At 49.2% G+C, this 19,317-nt stretch overlaps 1 protein-coding gene across 2 annotated transcripts; it reads right to left on the minus strand.

Annotated features, from left to right (window-relative positions):
• Positions 1 to 7,551: 7,551 nt before the first annotated feature.
• On the minus strand, positions 7,552 to 18,086 carry LOC134015123 (phospholipase DDHD2-like). Of its 2 annotated transcripts, XM_062454465.1 has the most exons (19): positions 17,788 to 18,086; positions 17,197 to 17,380; positions 15,469 to 15,661; positions 14,939 to 15,120; positions 14,293 to 14,382; positions 14,072 to 14,192; positions 13,883 to 13,972; positions 13,631 to 13,772; positions 13,172 to 13,380; positions 12,893 to 12,960; positions 12,518 to 12,640; positions 12,166 to 12,261; positions 11,891 to 12,082; positions 11,709 to 11,735; positions 11,133 to 11,288; positions 10,903 to 11,005; positions 10,651 to 10,806; positions 9,335 to 9,503; positions 7,552 to 9,093 (listed from the first exon to the last, which is right to left on the minus strand). In XM_062454465.1, exons 2-19 carry the CDS (start codon positions 17,287 to 17,289, stop codon positions 9,012 to 9,014), a joined length of 2,292 nt encoding a protein of 763 aa, XP_062310449.1. In that variant the 5' UTR covers positions 17,290 to 17,380; positions 17,788 to 18,086; the 3' UTR covers positions 7,552 to 9,011. The 2 variants fall into 2 exon arrangements, with proteins under 2 accessions (XP_062310449.1, XP_062310450.1); XM_062454466.1 differs by lacking the exon at positions 11,709 to 11,735 and having other exon boundaries at positions 17,788 to 18,085.
• Positions 18,087 to 19,317: the final 1,231 nt, after the last annotated feature.

The following is a 19,317-nucleotide window of genomic DNA, read 5'->3' on the forward strand; positions in this document are numbered from 1 at the left end:
AAGACAGAGAGAAAGAGAGAGAGAGAAAGAGAGAGAGAGGGGGAGATAGAGGGATACGGGAGGCATCGAGCAGCAAACCTTCTCCCTGTCTCTGAAAAGGAGACAGGGAGAAGGTTTCAGACGATGCTCTATGCCCAGGGTCCAGGATGAGAAGTGTTCAGGAATGTGTGTGGGGCTGTGGGCGGAGGGTCTTAACTCCCCTCTGGGTATGGAGTTTAGGAACTGGCTTGACCAGAACCAGTACCTGATCAACAAGCTACCCAGCTACACACACACAAACACACACAGATCTCAGTGGACCAAGTGGACCGGAGATTAGAGATTGGATTAAGCATCTGAGCCAAACTGACAGTAACAAAAGCTCTACTGTGATGTTTTGTTCAATTTATCTTGGCTCATCCACTCCCTTCACTCCCCTGTCATGGCATGATAGTCCACTGGCCCTGAATGTGATAACATTAGAACAATCAACTGCGTACAAGGTTTCTCTGTAACACTAGGACTGTGTGCTGCCTGTGTACACACACACACACACACACACACACAGACCTAGTGTAAGACTGTTCATGGATGGCTTATATAACACAAGCACTTGACACGTTGTATCTCCAACCAACGCATGGCACACGCACAACTGAACACAAACACACGGTCGTCTCCCAGCTCTGATCAAACCACGCATCCTCCCACACACACGCGAGAAAATATAAATAAAAAATACACACACATACACTTTATCTAGGCCAAAGGAGCTGTGTTGTATGTGAACAACATGAACCATGACTAATGTAGTGACGAGTGCACAGCGCTCCTCCTCTGTGGAGGCCAGGGAGGAACGAGGGAAAGGGAGAAGGAAGCAGAGAGCGGGGAACAGGCCGTGCTGCCTCTCCCTTTGTTCCCTGCCTCAACGCTGACCCTCTGTTTACTCTGCTCACACGTGATGGACGAGGAAGAACCACAGAGAGAGAGAGGGCGAGAGAGGGGCGAGGCAGATAGAGAAGTGAGGCAGAGAGAGAGTGGGGCAAATAGAGAGAGGGAGAGAGGGAGAGAGAGAAAGAAAGAGACCTATCTGAGGCATTTCAAGTTTCCCAAACGAAGGTTCCCACGCCAGTAAGCAGGATACCATCACATCCACGGTACCTGAACAGGACGTGTCTTGAATAAGAGAGACATACATGATACTTGATGACCTGGGAAAACCTGATCCCTCAGATCTACCTGAGGGACAGGACACAGAGGTATCTGATTTCTCAAGAGGTGTGTGGACAGAGACAGAGAGAATTTGGGTAGGGCTCATTTTAGAGATTCCTAACATAGTTCCCTCTCATCTCTCACGTCTCTCTCTTTAAACCCCTTTCTTTCTCTTCTATCGCTATTTTCCTCTCGTCTCTATCTGTCTCCACATCCTTCTCTTCCTATCTCTCTCTCTCTCCAGTTCTTGGACGGTCAGTGGAAGATGAACAGGTGTTATCTCAGACCATCTGAGAGGACAGACCAGTTTGGAGAGATGTCTTGTTCTGTGTGATTTACAGCCGTGTCATCCTTCTCTCTCACTCCATTCCCTCTCCTCACAAGGATAAAGAGAAACAGCTTAACTCTTTTTTTGCTCCGCGGTACATTGAGAAAGGAGGAGAGAAAGAGGAGAGAGAGAGGAGAAAAAGGAGAGACTAAAATCAGCCGTTGCGCAAGAGCTTCCTTTGGAACCAGAAATAGCCCAGAACACACATAGAACACTAAAGCTGACACACACACACTGACACACACACTTTGGGTTTCTGCTGTTCTAGAACTGTCTGTGGGTTCTTCTAGAACAGCAGAAACCCAAACTAGCGGCCAGGGCCTCTGTGGCCCTCAGGGAAGAAAGGTCTGGTACAGAGACGCCACAACAGACAAATATCTCCTGTCTTATTTACTTTAACACTCCAGCCTCCCCTGAAACAACACGAAGAGTCACATGATCTGAGAGGGACCATGCGGACATGCCATACCAGTGCGTCCGCTGTGCATTCGGAACGCCTTTCAACCGCAAATGGCCGTGTCCAATTAGAGCATTACAGCTCTTTCCATTCAATTAAAACTTGACTGAAAGTAACATGTGTGCTTGTTGTGGGCCAAAGATAGACCTGCTGTTGGTGTGCGTGTTCAAACACACATGAGAGAGGCTGTGGGATTCAGTTTGAATGAGCAGGAACACACATGGGGGTTCTTCAAAGCATCTCAAGACCTCACACTGCATAGTGTTTGTTTCCTGCAATAAATACCATTCCCAGCTGAGATGAAAACAGAGGAAGACTCTCGACTCCCTCTGGTGGTCACACGAGTCATTGCATTTTTCCCTCTGGTCGACGAGCCAAACTGTCGTATCAAAACGAAACTGGTTGAGGCGAATTTTTGATGATTCAACTCAAAGTACGCGTATCGGGGGTTTAAGTGGAGGTTTAGGAACAGTGTGACAACCCTGTGGGTTCACCAATGTCAAGGGCATCTTTGTAGACTACAGTTGTTTGTATGTATTTTTACACTCTCCCATTTATAGCCTGCTCTGACCTATATACCCCTCCCTCACGCCTGACGACGTTGATTTAAGCTGCAGTTTTGCGTTGTGATAGAGCACCCTCTAGTGGTGACGAGAACAAATTCACCAGCCTCACTGTCCCCCAAGCATAATAGGAGCTGGGAGGAGCAGGGGTGAAGAGAAGGGGGCAGGTGTGAAGAGTAGAGGAAGGAGCAGGGGAGAGGAGAGGGAGGAAGAGAGAGAGGAGAGGGAAGGAGGAGAGAGAGATGAGGGAGAAAGGAGAGGATATCACCGCGGTAATGCTGTTCTCATGTGTCTTCTGGGAGCATCACACTCTTAACAGGGGCTGTGGTTTCACAGAATAAAGCATTAGAGTGTGTGCAGTAAGTGTGTGCTTGCATGTGTGTGTGGGAGTATGTATATGTGTTTGGGATGGTGCTCTGACAGTAACTAGGCCATCTGACATTACATCACCCTGGGGACAGGGTCTTAAGTGTCTTACATCATCCACGCACTCTCGTTTTCACTCACACGCACACACACAACTAAACACAAAACCGAGCGTGGTCTCTCATGTCTCCACATCCACGCCTCATCCAGGCCACAGCCACTACTTCGCTCATTGGGAGGGCAACAGACAGGAGGAGGGGTGTGTGTGTGTATGAGAGAGAGAGAGAGAGAGAGAAAGAGAGAGAGAGAGAGAGAGAGAGAGAGAGACAGAGAGAGAGAGAGAGAGGGAGAGAGCGAGGGAGGGAGGGAGGGAGAGACAAAACTAGAAAGAAAGACAGAGAAAAAAAGATAATGAGAACAGGAGTTGTGAAGCGTGACTGGGTCGTTTGCATATCTAACTACCTTGCATTTTTAACGTGAGCCCCACTTTATTTTAATCGGGACAGAAAACTGTCGCGACTAAATAAAGGTTGTAGGCTCTTCCAGTCTGTTGGAGGAAGCTAGAAAACTACGAAACCTTGTCAGAACGGGCAGGGGACTGACCGGCTATTGTGTGTCACAATACAGGCACACAAAGGGAACGTAATTCAGAGACAATAGTGCAAATACATGGACTCCTACACAGCACCAGAGGCCATACAGCCTACTGTAACTCTGGTGTCCTCCTCTCATTGTGTCTACAAAACATTCTTCTGAAATCTCTTTCTGCATCTCTCAAGCTCTCGGAGAAACTGCCGCCCCAACCCACGGACAGATCAGCTGTTGCAGTATGACTAGAGCTTTAAAAATGCAGGTCATTCTGTTTGATGGAGGAGGGAGGGAGGTCTAGGAGCGAAGGCTGTATCTGAGACTCAGTTCTGTTCCACTTGAAAATTAAAACGATGATTAGCTATAAATAGATCAGAGAAGAACTGCTTGGATCCAGCTGCTCAACTTCTTATCCCCCCTGAGCTGGAGAACACACACACACACACACACATACACACACACACACACACACACACACTGAGAGGACTTACAGTTAGTAGTGAGTGAGGTTCATTGTCAGCACTAGGAGTTGACATCTCCTTGTGTTTGAGTGCTCATAAATACAGAATACCAACCTAACAAGGACCTCTCTGTAACTGTGGGTGGATGTCTGGCCACTCACAGACCCTCACAGACCCTCAGTTCTCCCAGAAACTCAGCCTCTCTGGGTCCGGACCTCCACAACAACCGCTACTGAGCATGAAAACTCTAACACTAAGAGACACTGTGTCTGTTCCTGCACCGATGTGGCTGCTGTCCCTGTCCCTGTGTCACAGAGGTGTAAAGGAGAAATCAGGAGAGCACGACAAGCAGAAGACCTCACAATCATTTCTGGATGAAGACATCCCTCTGATCCCTGTGTGTCAGGGGAAAGGGATCAGTTGGGGGCTCAGAGGCTCATTACCATGGAAATGATTCCCACTGGGATCCGCTGGGCAAATTAAAGATCTGAGTCTCACTTACTAAGGATAAGAGAGAGAGAGACAGAGAGAGAGAGACAGAGAGAGAGAGAGAGAGAGAGAGAGAGGGAGAGAGAGAGGAAGATAAATAAATGGGGGGAGTGGTGTGTAGAAGGTCCACACCAACTTAGTCATGTTCCCAGACTGTGGTGGCTCCAGAAGGCTAGGCTGAGTTCAAACCTGGTATACCATCATGACCTTATCGGTTTATCGTCATTACATTAGCCCTCTCCGCTAATCAGGGTCGTTAGCTGTTCCGGGCCCTCATCCAGCTAGCCTTCCCAAGGTCTCTGCCTCTCCAAGCATCTGAAACCATAGTCCTGCCTCTTTCCTCCCTCGCCTTGAACCCAGGGGACTTAGATGTAAACATGCTGCATAAACAAGAGGGGAGCAGCAGAATGAAGCAGGCGATGGATTGGCTACTTTAAAATTCCGAAGGGGAAGTCGTCAGTCTTCCGGCAACATGGATAACCTGCTAGCCTGCTCTCTGCTTCTCCCCGCTCCCTGTCTCCCATCATGCCCTGCTCCCCCCTCCCAGTCACCTGATACGGACAGGCAAGCCACAGGACAGGGAGGAACACAGACCGCAAATATCAGCTAGGTTGAAGTCCTCTCCCAGATAGATAATATCCTCTCTCTCTCTCTCTCTCTCTCTCTCTCTCTCTCCTCTCTCTCTCTCTCTTCTCTCTCTCTCTCTCTCTCTCTCTCTCTCTCTCTCTCTTCTCTCTCCTCTCTCTCTCTCTCTCTCTCTCTCTCTCTCTCTCTCTCTCCTCTCTCTCTCTCTCTCTCTCTCTCTCACACACACACACAAACACACACACACAGTCGGGTACTCACATGCTGCTCTTCTTCCAGGGAGAGCTAATGGAACTCTTCCGATGCTGGCTGAGAGAGGCCCCCATGGCAACGCTGTGTTTGTGTGTGTGTGTGAGTGTGTGTGTGTGTGTGTGAGTGTGTGTGTCTGATCCCAGATGTGCTGCGTGTGCTGTCAGAGCCTTCTCTCCAGCTGACCTCTGTCCCTGCAGCCGCCTCACAGTGTCAACAGCCCAATGTCACTGTCCCAGCTGCATCTCCTCTCCTGCTTCTCAGTCTCTTCAACCTGGATGACTCCCTCTCTCTCTCCCTCTCTCTTCCTTTCCTCTGATGCTGTATTGTCTGGAGTCCAGATCACATGTCACCTTCTCCACCAGTCCCGTCCTTCCTTTCTCTTCATGTAAACCCTCCCACAATTGAGTTCCCTCCCCTCCCTCCCTCCCTCCCTCCCTCCCTCCCTCCCTCCCTCCCTCCCTCCCTCCCTCCCTCCCTCCCTCCCTCCCTCCCTCCCTCCCTCTCTCTCTCTCTCTCTCTCTCTCTCTCTCTCTCTCTCTCTCTCTCTAACGTAGACAAGCACACACGGGCCGTCACTCCTGCACGGAGCAGATTACAGCCACTCGTTCATTACGGCACCTCTCCAGAGAGAGAGAGAGAAGGGAGAAAGAGAGATGGGGGTGGGGGTCTATAGGCCACTAAGCTCTGGTTGTTGGAGAGGGAAGAGGAGAGGAGGAGGGGCGTGGGGAGGGGGGGCTGGCAGGGGTGAGGGCATTGTTCCCCAGGGAGACTCCCCCCATTGTTAAGCAGCCAAACAACAGACTGAGGGAGGGCTGGATGGGGGAGGTAGGGATGGAGAGAGGGATGATGGGAGCAGGAGGAGGGATGTGTGAACACTGCTTTAGTTGTTTGGTCACATTCTACCTGCTGTGACCCAGTATGGACCTGCCTGCCCCCCCTCCCCCTGGCTGCCACCCCACGTTAGCATGAGAACACACACACACACACACACACACACACACATGCACATACACACACACAATGTGTCATCACACTGGAACAATAACCAGCATCTAAGACGACAAAGCAGGTTGACCATGATTCTAATATCATCCTTCCCTTTGAACAGAAAAATGTAAACTGCACACAAACAAACAATAACTTATTTACAAAAATGTACGTTTCGTTGGCTACCCACTAACTTAAGATTGACGCAAAACATTGTGTTCGTTTACCAGTCGTTCTCCGGTCCCCACTGCGGTTCTCAACACAGGAGCAGCCATGTAGCTGAGGCCAAAGTGTGCAAGGCAGAGACGAGGAAGTGTTACGCAACACTCAGAGGTCAGCTGACCTGCCCGGCGGTCAGAGAACCAGTATGAGACGACATCAGAAGGTCGGAGCTCTATGAAGGACAAGCACACGGCTCTCCTAACCTGCTCCTGGACAGCTGACCTTTCCTGATGGTTTTTGCTCAGTTGTATCAGTTGTGACTCACCTGATTTGACACACTGACCAGCTGTTTATTAGAATCAGGTGCGCTAGATTAAGGTTGGAGTGAGAGCCTACAGGAAGGTGACAGTGTAGGAACAGGGTTGCACCAGAATGAACTGCTTTTACTGTTTATGTGCAGCTGTTACACACTCCTGCCCCCTGCTGGTATGTTTACATTAGTGCACCCCACTCTCCACCACCTTGTATGGAAATGTAAGTATGATCAAAAACACACAAATGAATTTCATGTTTCTTCATAAGTATGGTTTATTGTGGCACACACAATAAATAGTGCAGTATAAATTAAAAAGTTGATATCTTTTTTTTTTGGTTTAGAACAAATTATTTTAAGTGCAAAATATCTGGTTTACAGACTATATATTTTAGACATTCAGGCATTCAAAATTGAAGCATAGGTAAGTTTTTTTTACACACACACACACACACACACACACACACACACACACACACACACACACACACGATACAGGGAAAAAGAATCAGACAAGATAATAAGTTCAAACCTTGTAAATTCAGTCAGTAGATCTGATGGTGCAGATGGGTGTAACACAACAGATGAACAGACACACAGCCCATGCTACACTGATCCACCTCCAGCCACGCCACTCACACCTGTCAGACTCCCTCACATCTGCAGACGGAAAACTAGAGAGGGGGCAGGAGAGGAAAATGGAGAGAAGGAAAGGAGGAGGGAGGGATGTAAGGAGAGCAGGCAGGAAGCATGTGAGGAGAGGAGGCAGGAAGGATGTGAGAAGAGGAGGCAGGAAGGATGTAAGGAGAGGAGGCAGGAAGGATGTGAGGAGAGGAGGCAGGAAGGATGTGAGGAGAGGAGGCAGGAAGGATGTGAGGAGAGGAGGCAGGAAGGATGTGAGGAGAGGAGGCAGGAAGGATGTGAGGAGAGGAGGCAGGAAGGATGTGAGGAGAGGAGGCAGGAAGGATATGAGAAGAGGAGGCAGGACAGTAGGAAACAGGAAGAACAGAAGGAAAGCAGGAAGGAGAGGAGGAGACTGGAGAGGCGTGAGATGGGCTGGGTGTAATCAGTAATGACAGCAGAGCATGGTTACATAAGATAATGAGGGAGTCTGATCATGTGAGCCATTAGAATGATCCTTCAGGCTACCTGGCAGGACGTGACATCAGAGTGAATTAGACAACAGGAAGTGTTTCAATTCAGCCACAGAAGTACAAACAGTACAGCAAGTAGTAATAGGGGTACATGATGGAGTCTCATATAAAAATCATGCAAGGATGGTCAAGTTTGTTAGCTGGACCAAAACACCCCAGAACACTGGCCCATACGATGGGGAACGTTTCTGTTCCAGTGCCCTTCTGTTCCCAACAAGAGGAACAAGGCTGAGTTGGCACACACTGACCTCTTGCAGGACAGTAGGCTGGCTTGAACTGGGACACACACACGAGAAATATAGCTATATTCATTATCAAGCTCTATGTGTCTTTTTTTTTCTATATTATAGTTATTATACCATCAAGACGCATGATACCTTTTTTACTATAGTTTAACTACTTTGCACAAGTGTCATATAAATAGATATAAAACAAGATCAAAAGGCAAGGTAAACTTCATTTCCCGTGTCAGTTAGAGAATAGCGATGCCACTAAGGTGTCATATTGCAATGGAATCCTGGGAGTTGTAGTTTTTATAGTCAAGTGCAGACTGACATTAGAGGCCTTCGGGAGACATGCACCTCACACACACACACACACACACACACACACACACACACGCACGCACGCACGCATCAACAGTTATGGCCCTGCATAATTACCAGTTGATAAATAGATTATTATAGAATATACAGTCAATACAAAGCAAGAAGATATGATCTGGTATAAAACAGATTCTAAAGGTTCTGATAAAAGAGCATGGTAATGGTTAGAAACGCGGGTCAGACACCAAGCTTTGGAGGCTTGCCTTTGTACCCTAGCAGCACACAACCCGAGCCCAGCCCTTCAGCTCTGTCTCTGGCTCAGACGTGAGGCCCCGTGGGCCCCTGGAGGACGTTCTTCTGTTCGGAACGGACAGCTTCAACACCGAACCAGAGTCGGCAGCCATCTTGTCTGAGGAGGTGGAGGAGGTGGTGGTTTACTGGCGATCAGGAAGCAGGTGTGTGACTGGACCCTGAGGACCGTGAGGTCAAGCATTCTTAATCCTGTGAACCCTGCTAACACTGCGAGAACATGTCACCATGGCGACGGTCTGAGGGGCTTTGATGTGTTTATTACAGCAGGGGCTGCTCGAAGGCCACGCCCAGCTTGTCGTAGATCTCCTTCAGCAGCAGGAGAGCTGTGTCCTCCGACTCCCTGGTGGGCGCACACACACACACACACACACACCACAACACACACACACACACACCACAACACACACACACACACCACAACACACACACACACACACACAGTTAACAACATACACACACACACACACACCAGAACACACAGTTAACAACACACACACACCAGAACACAACATTAACAAAACACACACGTGCTTACCAGAACACACACACCACCACACAGCACACGGTGGAGAGGTGCTCACCAGTAGCAGAGGTGAGACTGGATGGCAAACAGGTATTCATTGAAGCTCTCGATGGGTTTTTCCTGAAGCACGTAGTCGATCCTCCTCCCCCCGTTCAACATCCCCACCTTAATCTGCCGCTCCTCCACTTCCTCCCCAGACATGGGAGACTCCACCTCCTCATGCACACCTGTGGGGGGGGGGGGGGTCAGAGGTCAGCCACCGACCAATCACAAGCAGCCAGACATAAGGTGAATCTCAGCGGCCTAGTGTCATTGATCTGATCTGACGACGGGGACGGAGACCAGTTTGGATGAGGGGGAGGAGTTCTGTGAGGAGAGAACAGTTTGGATGAGGGAGAGTAGTTCTGTCAGGAGAGACCAGTTTGGATGAGTTCTATGAGGAGAGACCAGTTTGGATGAGGGAGAGGAGTTCTGTGAGCAGAGACCAGTTTGGATGAGGGAGAGGAGTTCTGTGAGGAGAGACCAGTTTGGATGAGGGACAGGAGTTCTGTGAGGAGAGACCAGTTTGGATGAGGGGGAAGAGTTATGTGAGGAGAGACCGGGCTCTTCACAGAGAGGAGGAAGGAGGGGTGGAGCAGAGTTACAGAGCGGAGAAAGATGAAAGGGATGTCACAATGGGCCAGCAGACAATACACAATATATCCTGTATATATCGGTTGGTTCTCATGCAGTACTGTGTAAAGTACTGAAGGTGGGTGATGCTTGTGACCTCACGGTTCTTCCAGGTAAAGAGGGAGGGGGGGGGGAGGTGGAGGATGAGGGAAGAGGGAGGTGAAGGAAGCCAAGCAAGAGCGTGAAGCTCTGTCGCTGTGCCCCACATCACAGTATGGATGCAGTCACTGGGGAAAAAGCAGTGCGGACAGGCTGCCATGCCACTCCCTGCCACAGGGGGGGCGGTGTAGCGATTGTTCCACCGTGCAGAGGGCTTGGCGGTGGGTAGAACGAAGCTAGAATGACTTCTGTTGTTAGGTGGTAGAGCGTACTAAGCTTGCTTCTCTACTGGCTTACCTTGGAAGTAATGCTTTTGGAGAGCTTTAGGCCACTCCAGTATTTTAGTCCACATATCAGGCTTACTCTGTCCTCTCATGGAGACAGAGGCCACTGCTGCTGAGGCTGGGGTTAAAGGTCAGGGGTCAGGAGTAAGGGGGGAGGGGGGGGTACCAACAGCAACACAGCAAAACGAGAGGAGAGGGACCATGCAAACAGGAAGGGAAAGGAGGAGGAGAAAAGGTTAGACACACATCTGGAGACACGCACACACACACACACACACACACACACACAGGGAGAGACAAGTGTAGCCAGTCGTTTTACCCTCCGACAAAACGTTTTCTTCTGTAGTTCCTCCTGCCTCCACAGGGGGGAGTGCTGGCGCAGGGAGACGGGTGAAGGACTGCCAGGCAGTACGCAAGGAGCCCAGAACGTTGTTCTTCAGGTCTGTGCTCATACGAGTCAGACTGTCCTTTAGCTCTGCGAAGGAGGAACACACACACACAGAATATTATACTTTGGTTGTTAAAAAAAACACACAAAAAACACAGACAGATCAGTCAGACAGGCTCGTACCCAGGTGCATCCTCTTGCGCCCCTTGTGGTGGGGGATGAGCATGGGCTCCAGGTCGTCCTCTGAGACGATCATGGGCTCTATCCTGTAGGCCACCGGGTCAAACTGCACAGCAGGACAAAGGGAGCAAAACAAAGGGGGTGGATTGATTAGGACACTGAGGTCATCAGAGTCAATGCATCCAACAGTATAGACCAAATGAGTGTGTGTGTATGTGTGTGTGTGTCCTCACTGGGTGGTAGATGTTGTAGAAGCTCTTGCAGGTGGGGAAGGTGTAGTTGGGGTCGATGCGTTTGAGGCCCCGCACCGTGAGGAACATGCCGATGGGAGAACCGAACGCAAAGAAGGTCTGGGGGTGGAAAGCCAGCTGGGGGTAGTTAATGGATACCTGGAGGAGGGAGGGAGGGAGACACAAGGGTGAGAAAGAGGGGAGGGAGAGGAGAAAGAGGGAGGAAGGAGAGAGAGGAGGGAAGGCGATAGAGAGAAGGAGGTTATTTTGTATATAGTCCAATTCTAATCAGTAGTGTGTTCCAGCCTCACATTAACCTTTAGAAGCCAAACAGATAAGACTCCCGTTGGGATGACAACACGTTTAGACCAGTGAGGTCACACCAGTCCACATGAGTGGTGGTGGAGGACATCCATGAAGGCCGTCCAATGGGATTAAAGGACCAGACAACACAGCCACGATCTCCAGGCAAACAGCCAAGGACCATCACACCAGCACAGGGGACAACAACCACTCACAGGGGGGAAACCCAGGCAGTGTGTGTGTGCGAGTGTGTGTGTGTGTTCAGGGGAGACAGACCTGTCCCTTGGCTATGTTTCCGTTGGTCTGTCCAGGCAGGCAGGGTGGAGAGAAGCAGGAGGGGGAGGAGGGGGGATGTTAGGCCTTACAGCCCTATGTACAGCCACTACCCCAGCCTCGAGCACACCTGTGTGTGTCTGTGTGCGTGTGTGCGTGTGTGTGTGTCTGCACAAGCATGTTACCTGTCCGATGCCTACGTCGAAGTATTCGTAGTCCACAGCACTGGTGGTGGACAGGGCCCTGATGTACTCGCGCTGCTGCTGTGCCGTCGCCGAGAGAAACGGGTTACCGTGGTGATCGTTGCCAGAGGGGGAGGGGTCATCAGAGGGGGCTTGGAGTCCAGGGGCCAGAAGTACAGTGCCTGATCTACCATCCTACACACACACACACACACACGGTCAGTACCAGGTCCATCTCCAGGTCCAATTGGAGCAGAGCGTTAGTCGGAGAGTCTGACCTCCATAGGGCACCTCCTCCTGATGAAGGTAAGGATCTTCTTGCGAGGGCCCAGAGGAATGCCCAGCTCCTTCAGGTCACTCTCCTGACACAGGGCCTTCAGCACAACCACACAGGGTCAGCACAGGGGTCAAGGGTCAGCACAGGGGTCAGCACACAAAATACTGGGCCTGTGTGTGTGTTTAAGTGAATGTATGTGTGCGTGCGTGAGCGACACTGTGCGTGCAACTGAGTGTGTGTTTGCATGAGAGAGTGTCTGTATCTGTGTGTGAGTGAGAGAGAGAGTGTGTGTGTGTGTGAGTGAGAGAGAGTGTGTGTGTGTGTGAGAGAGTGTGTGTGTGTGTGAGTCCCACCAGTGAGTCCATGTCCAGGTGTTCTCTCTGCAGCGTGGCCAGGTGTTCCTGCAGGCCCAGCTGGATGAGAGCCTGCTCCAGGGCGTCACAGGCCAGAGGGCAGGGGTCGTCACAGGCGGGGTCCTGGACAGGGAACAGATAGGGGGAGGAGAGGGGACCGTCAGTTTCAGAAGCTTCCTACACGACGTACGTGTGTGATCCAGCTGACAGTAATCTGCTCTGTGACTGCAAACACACACACACACACACTTCTACTGTCTGAAGTGGTCGAACATTTTACTTTTAGTCACTGTAGGAGTCTCTGTGCTCATTCTAATCTCAATCTGTCAGAGCTGCTTCCTCCATAGAAACAACAGTAACTACAATACCCAGTACCTCCTCCTTCTCTGCTCTTCCTGGTTCTGTCCTCTGATTGGTCAGCAGATCAAACAGGATGAGTGATCCTGGGGGGAGAGATGGAGGTTCAACATTTGAGTGTGTTCCGCAGAACATCTATGTGTGTGTGTGTGTGTGTGTTGTAGAACGATAGTGTGTATGTGTGTGTGTACTGTAGAATGGTAGTCGCTCTCTCTCTCTCTCTCTCTCTCTCTCTCTCTCTCTCTCTCTCTCTCTCTCTCTCTCTCTCTCTCTCTCTCTCTCTCTTGTGTCTCTCACCCAGGCTGTGTCCGGCCACAGACACCTCTCCGGTGAAGCCGGGGTGTCTTTGTCTGAAGAGCTCATGCAGCCTGTTGACCTCGGCAGCCACCGTGTCCACGATGGTCTGGCAGTAGGTGGGGCTGTTGTAGAAGAACAGGTCCAGCAGGGTGTCGTTGGTGAAGTGCCTCAGTCTGCTGATGCTGGGGAGGGTGATCTTCTGGATGTCCCTGACACACACAGAGAGAGAGAGAGAGAGAGAGAGAGAGAGAGAGAGAGAGAGAGAGAGAGAGAGAGAGAGAGAGAGAGAGAGACATAAGTAGAGGGAGGGAGAGAGGGACATAAGTAGAGGGAGGGAGACAGGGAGAGAAAGAGAGAGCGAGAGAGCGAGAGAGAGAGAGAGAGAGAGAGAGAGAGAGAGAGAGAGAGAGAGAGAGAGAGAGAGAGAGAGAGAACATGTGTGTGTGTGTGTGCTCTTACTCGTCCACCCCAGTAGCATCTCCGTGCAGGGCGCTGTGCCAGTTGACAGGCAGGAACTCCACCCTGCCCACCAGGCCCTCCTCCTGGCCTCTCTTGTAGTGGGAGCCCAGCAGAGACAGTGACGCGCTCCTGAAGTCATTCACTGGAGACACACAGAGAAACGGTCAACAGAACCACACACACAGGTCATTTAAATGTTCTCAGAGATGTTATACATATAATGTAAACGTGCACACACACACACAGGCCTACCACACTGGATGATGGATCTGAAGCGGAGGTCACAGGCTGGGCCGATACCATGGACCATAAACACCAGATGATCTATCTTTTCTGGTTCACCTGGGACACAGCACACACAGTAAGATGACAATTCATTGTATGTTCTCTCTGAAGGATACAAAACGCAAACACGCAACTGGAGTTCAAAGGCACACGTACCTTCCGGAATCTCCACCACAATGCTTTCCACGCCCCTCTTGACTGTGCGTGGGCGTGTCTGCTCCGAGGGGGTGGAGGCCCACTGCTCCTGTAATGCTATTGGCTGGTACTGCATGATGAGCTGGAGGAGGGAGGGGTCAGGAATGGTCAAGTGAAACAGGAAGTTCCAGGCGATCCAGAGGAAATGTGCTACAGGGGAGAGAGGAGCCGAGAGGTCTCACCTTGGGGTTGTGCAGGATGACGGTCTCTCCTGTGGGGAACTCCAGCTTCCTCTTCCACTCGTCCAGAGTCACTGCGATCATATACGCATCCTGAGAGAGAGAGAGAGAGAGAGAGAGAGAGAGAGAGAGAGAGAGAGAGAGAGAGAGAGAGAGAGACATAGACAGAGAGAGAGACATAGACAGAGAGAGAGACATAGACAGAGAGAGAGAAATGATAGGAAAGAGAAAAGGATAAATAAGGGAGAAGGATGGATGGTTTTAATCAAGGCTTCAGATATAAAGAACAGGACTTTAAGCAGTGTTACAGTGCGTCTCAAAGCAGCGTGACAGTACGTCTAGACTCTGAGCAGTGTTACAGTACGTCTAGACTCTCAGCAGTCTGACAGTACGTCTAGACTCTGAGCAGTGTTACAGTACGTCTAGACTCTCAGCAGTCTGACAGTACGTCTAGACTCTCAGCAGTCTGACAGTACGTCTAGACTCTCAGCAGTCTGACAGTACGTCTAGACTCTGAGCAGGGTTACAGTATGTCTAGACTCTGAGCAGTGTTACAGTACGTCTAGACTCTCAGCAGGGTTACAGTACGTCTAGACTCTGAGCAGTGTTACAGTACGTCTAGACTCAGAGCAGTGTTACAGACTCTCACCTCCAGTCTGCTGCTGAAGTCTTCAGGGTAGGGGAGGTACTTGATGTCCTTGTCTCCCTTGTAGAACCAGGTGCAGCGCCGCACCTCAGAGGGAGCCTGCTCCCAGTACACGGCGTATCGCTTCCTCTCCTTCACACGCACGTCGTACCTCTCCCCCTCCACCGCCACCACCGCCTCTCCTCCTACACACACACACATATTTATACATAGATGTGCACACACATAGTCAGAGGTACAAGAGTACAAACACACCCAGTAAAGAAGTAATCAATGATCAGAGATGAAAGTGATAGTGGAGGGCGATATGAAATCCTACCCCAGTCTGTGGGTTTCTGTCTGGAGAGCTGGCTGTGTGTCAGTAGGCTGCAGGCCAGCAATGACCACAGCTACTCTGATACTCCATCTATCTACTCTACCAATGACTGCTTCTAACCCGTACACACTTACACAGATTCTCATAGTGATGTTTTCAACGCAGTTTGTGGTGATTGTGTGCGTGTGTGATTGTGATTGTGAGTGTGTCCCCTTACCATTAGCGAAGGACTCCTCCAGTTTCCCAGAGTCCTCCAAGCTGAAGGGGAGCCACGAGTCTTTGTCATCGGCACGGCGACAGTAGAACCAATGGGGCTGCACCATCTGGTATGTGGGCGGGGCCGACTCCACGTCAATCATCTCGAAGGAGGACGTGGAGGACGGGGAGACTTCATCCATCGCCAGTGACGACTGCAGGGTGACATCACACAAATACTGACTGAGTCACGCAAGGGGAGACCTGTCCAGGGATGGTGACGTCACGATCAGAGAGACCACAACGTCCCCCTCTCCCTCAGGACAACGCCATCTCCACGCTCGGCTCACAGGAGCCACAGCGAGGGTCAGCTTTAATAATTGAGGCAGCTTCAGAGTCCTTTGTGCCTTTCCCTGAAAAGGCCCATCTGATCCTGGGACGAGGAGCGCAGGGCAGGGGGCAGAGAGGACCGCATCTCCCTCCAGTCGCACAAAGACATGTATTATTCTCTGTGCATGACCCAGCAACCTCTCCCCTCCACGGCATGTGGACATACTACACTAGGTACATACCTCAAAACACACACAAACACATGGAGTTTGGCTCACCCTGTCCCTGTGTTAGCAGGCTGTGTGTTCTGAGCGTGCAGGCTTGCGTCTGTGACCAAGGAGAGACTTGTACAGACCTCTAAAAAACTACAGCGCCATGTCAATGGGGTCATTGTGGTTACCAAACAATAAGATGACTTGCCCAATCAGAAAGCTTATCGCCAGATACACTGGCAACAATGTGAATTTGGTAAGAGAGCTGGGTAAAAGGGTAAAGACAAAATAAGAAAAAAAAGTGAGGAAAAAAAGGCCAAGATTTTTTTTTTATTATAAAGGGAGAAATAAGGAAATTTGCATTTGGCATTGCTATACTGGATTACAGTTTACTACTGTGCTCCTTACCACATACTGCAGTCTCTTTATAGACCAGTAAAATTCTCTAAATGGTTTACAAGAGGCTCATAAGTAGGTAAAGTGTGTCCATGAGTACTTTGTCCAAAAAGTACTTTGTCCGTAAGTATTATTCTGTATACTCTGCACTACTGCTGAAAACACTGTGTATTGTTTACAACTGTATCATCACAGCATGTACAGCAAACTTCACCCTATCCTGACACACACAATACATGAACATGATGTCATTTGGACCACGTCAGGTGATCACTGGAGGCATTCCTGAATCTCTGATGTCACTGTTTGCTGTTCATATCTGTGTTCTTATTGCTGTTTATGTTGCAATGTTGTGTCACACAGAGCTATAATGTGACCTCCGTTCTATCCAACAGATGCCATTCCAATGCCTCAGAGCAGAAGGAGAATGCATCAGTGGTGTTTGAGAAAAACACAGCACACACACACACACACACACAACACACAGCAGAGCAGTGTCCTTCAGAGTTCAAACTTCTGAACTAGTGAATGTATATGAAGACTTGAATAGCAATAAGGAGGTTGATTGTAACTGACCAATCATAAGGTGTTGCCTAAGTAAGCTAACTGTGTCATGGGTCAGGCCTATGGAGGAACACCCCCAACATCTGACCTCTACACAGCTTTACAGAACCACCCAGTGGTTGACGTTACACACTAGAGTAGAAGTCATGCCACGAAGAGTTATGGCAACAACAATGTGTGTTCAGATAACTCAAGGCTCAAACCACCTGTCACAGTCCACACACCATCAGCTACTTCAGTCCACTCACCTGTCCTCCTGGGGGGCTGTCTGACAAATGCTGCACGGTGATGGTGGGGGCGGGTTGAGATGGACCCCCGCCTTCCATCGAGCCCTGGGACATCAAGCTGCTGACCTTTGCCCTGGGTTCGGAAGGGGGTGGAGGGAGGGCAGAGGAACCTGCCGTGTTGCTAATTTCAGGTGTAAAGCCGAGTCTATAGAGAGGGGAAGAGACCAATAAAACATACTTACTTTGGTGAGCATGGACCGCGGTTGACTAACGCTATCTGACAGTTGACTAATGCCATTAGCTACCCTATCTAATGCCATTAGTCCAATGTCAGAACTTATAGCTAAAGTTACTGTCAATCTATATGAGGACCAAAATGAGAGCGATGTTAGCTAGACTAGACAGTGCTGATGTCGGGATATCAGAATGTAGCCTTTCAAGTAAACTAACGTTAGCTCACTTCTTCCAAAGGTCACATACATAGCTAGCCAGCTAGCAAAACAATAAAATGAAGATGATGAACAGGAAATCGGTGACAGGGAGGCAGTTGCAATCATTCAGGCTAGCTGGCTGGCTAACATAGCAATCAGACATTAATAATAACCTACTTACCTGCTAGATAGAAATCCTTATCGTGCTTACTGCCGGGTTATCCACGTTAACGAGGTACCAGAATAGTGCAGTACTGTAGATTTACGCAACCTACTGTAGCTAGCAAGCTAACCACCGCCGGGTATCTCTATTTTCTCTTACGGCGCAACTGACATTTACAACATTACTATAACTCTGTCACTACACTATGAACTGATCTGGGCAGCATCCTGTCCAGTGAATCTATAATCTGTTCTTTAGTGAAAGCAGTGTGCAGAAGTCGTCGACAGCCACTACAACTGGCACGGTAATGTCACCGCCCCCAAACATCAACATGACGTCATTAGCCTGTGAGTCAAGAGGTGAAGCGCCACCTTAACAAATACATCTTAGACTATTATTTTTTTAAATATCGAAACCCACACAAAAATCTTGGTCATAGATATATGGACAATTATTTAACGCATAGGTCATATTTGTTGAATACATTTGATGTTTTGTAAAATAACTATTTATTATTAAACTGGTTTGAAAAATACGTTGTTTTGGTGATTCGTGCTAGTGATGGGTCGTTCGCGAACGATCCGGCTCTAAAGAGCCGGCTCTTGAAGGTGAACGTCGGGAGCTGGCTCGCATATCTGAAGAGCCGACTCTATTTTTAATAGATTAATACAGCCTATAACAACTAAATGATTATGAAATAATGAATTTTAATTGTATTTAAAATAATTGACTAATTCAAAGAACAACGAAAAAATACTTGTAGGCTTAAAGGCGCACACGATCATCGTCTGTTCCTGTCAATCCTGCATGAGGGAGGGCCGAGCCAACTCACACAGTCAGAGAGTAGTCAAAACTCGGAGGAGAGCCATGACAAATCAATGCATTTTTAAAGATATGTGGTTACGGTCGAGTATGATTTCATTTCATAATTTAATTTAATCAAATTGTTTTCACACCTATCATAGTCAAATTCATAGTTAAAACATGTATTTTTTAAAGAGCCGTTAGGGAGCCAAAAGAGCCTAGGCTATGCATGTTAGGGGAGGGGGTACACATTATCAGGTGAAAAAACGGCCTGATATAGTGTGTATCCCCTCTGTAACTTTTGCTAGAAAAGAGCAGACATCTCCATATTATCTCAGGTTGTTCATTGTGACCAAAAGAACACAGAAAATAACACACATGATGGCAGGGCTGACACTTTGCATGTTAGGGGAGGGGGTACACATTATATCAGGTGAAAAACGGCCTGATAAAAAATTGTGCATTCTCTGGTTTAGCGTTCACGCTCTGGATAAGAGCGTCTGCTAAAAATGACTAAATGTTCAGTGATGACCACCGACATTCGGTGATTTCCTATGATAACTGCACTTGTAATTCTCACTTTAAACCACGAGATGGCGGTATCGAAGCGCAGCCCAATGGCGCTGTCGAAACACTGCCCTTTAAAAAACCCTTCCATAGGGCTGCGCTTTACCATCGCCATCTGGTGGTTTACTGCGAGAACTGCACTTGTAATTCATACTTTAAAACACTAGATGGCGGTAT

Source organism: Osmerus eperlanus, chromosome 28, assembly GCF_963692335.1.
Source record: "Osmerus eperlanus chromosome 28, fOsmEpe2.1, whole genome shotgun sequence".
Classification (NCBI taxonomy): Eukaryota; Metazoa; Chordata; class Actinopteri; order Osmeriformes; family Osmeridae; genus Osmerus; species Osmerus eperlanus.

Excerpts from the sequence above, each read along its gene's own strand:
- LOC134015123 (XM_062454465.1), bottom strand. The coding sequence starts at position 17,289 with ATGTCCCAGGGCTCGATGGAAGGCGGGGGTCCATCTCAACCCGCCCCC. Across the intron at positions 12,961-13,171 it reads TGTGGCCGGACACAGCCTGG|GATCACTCATCCTGTTTGAT; the intron begins GTGAGAGACACA and ends CTCTCCCCCCAG. Across the intron at positions 12,641-12,892 it reads GAAGAGCAGAGAAGGAGGAG|GACCCCGCCTGTGACGACCC; the intron begins GTACTGGGTATT and ends TTCCCTGTCCAG.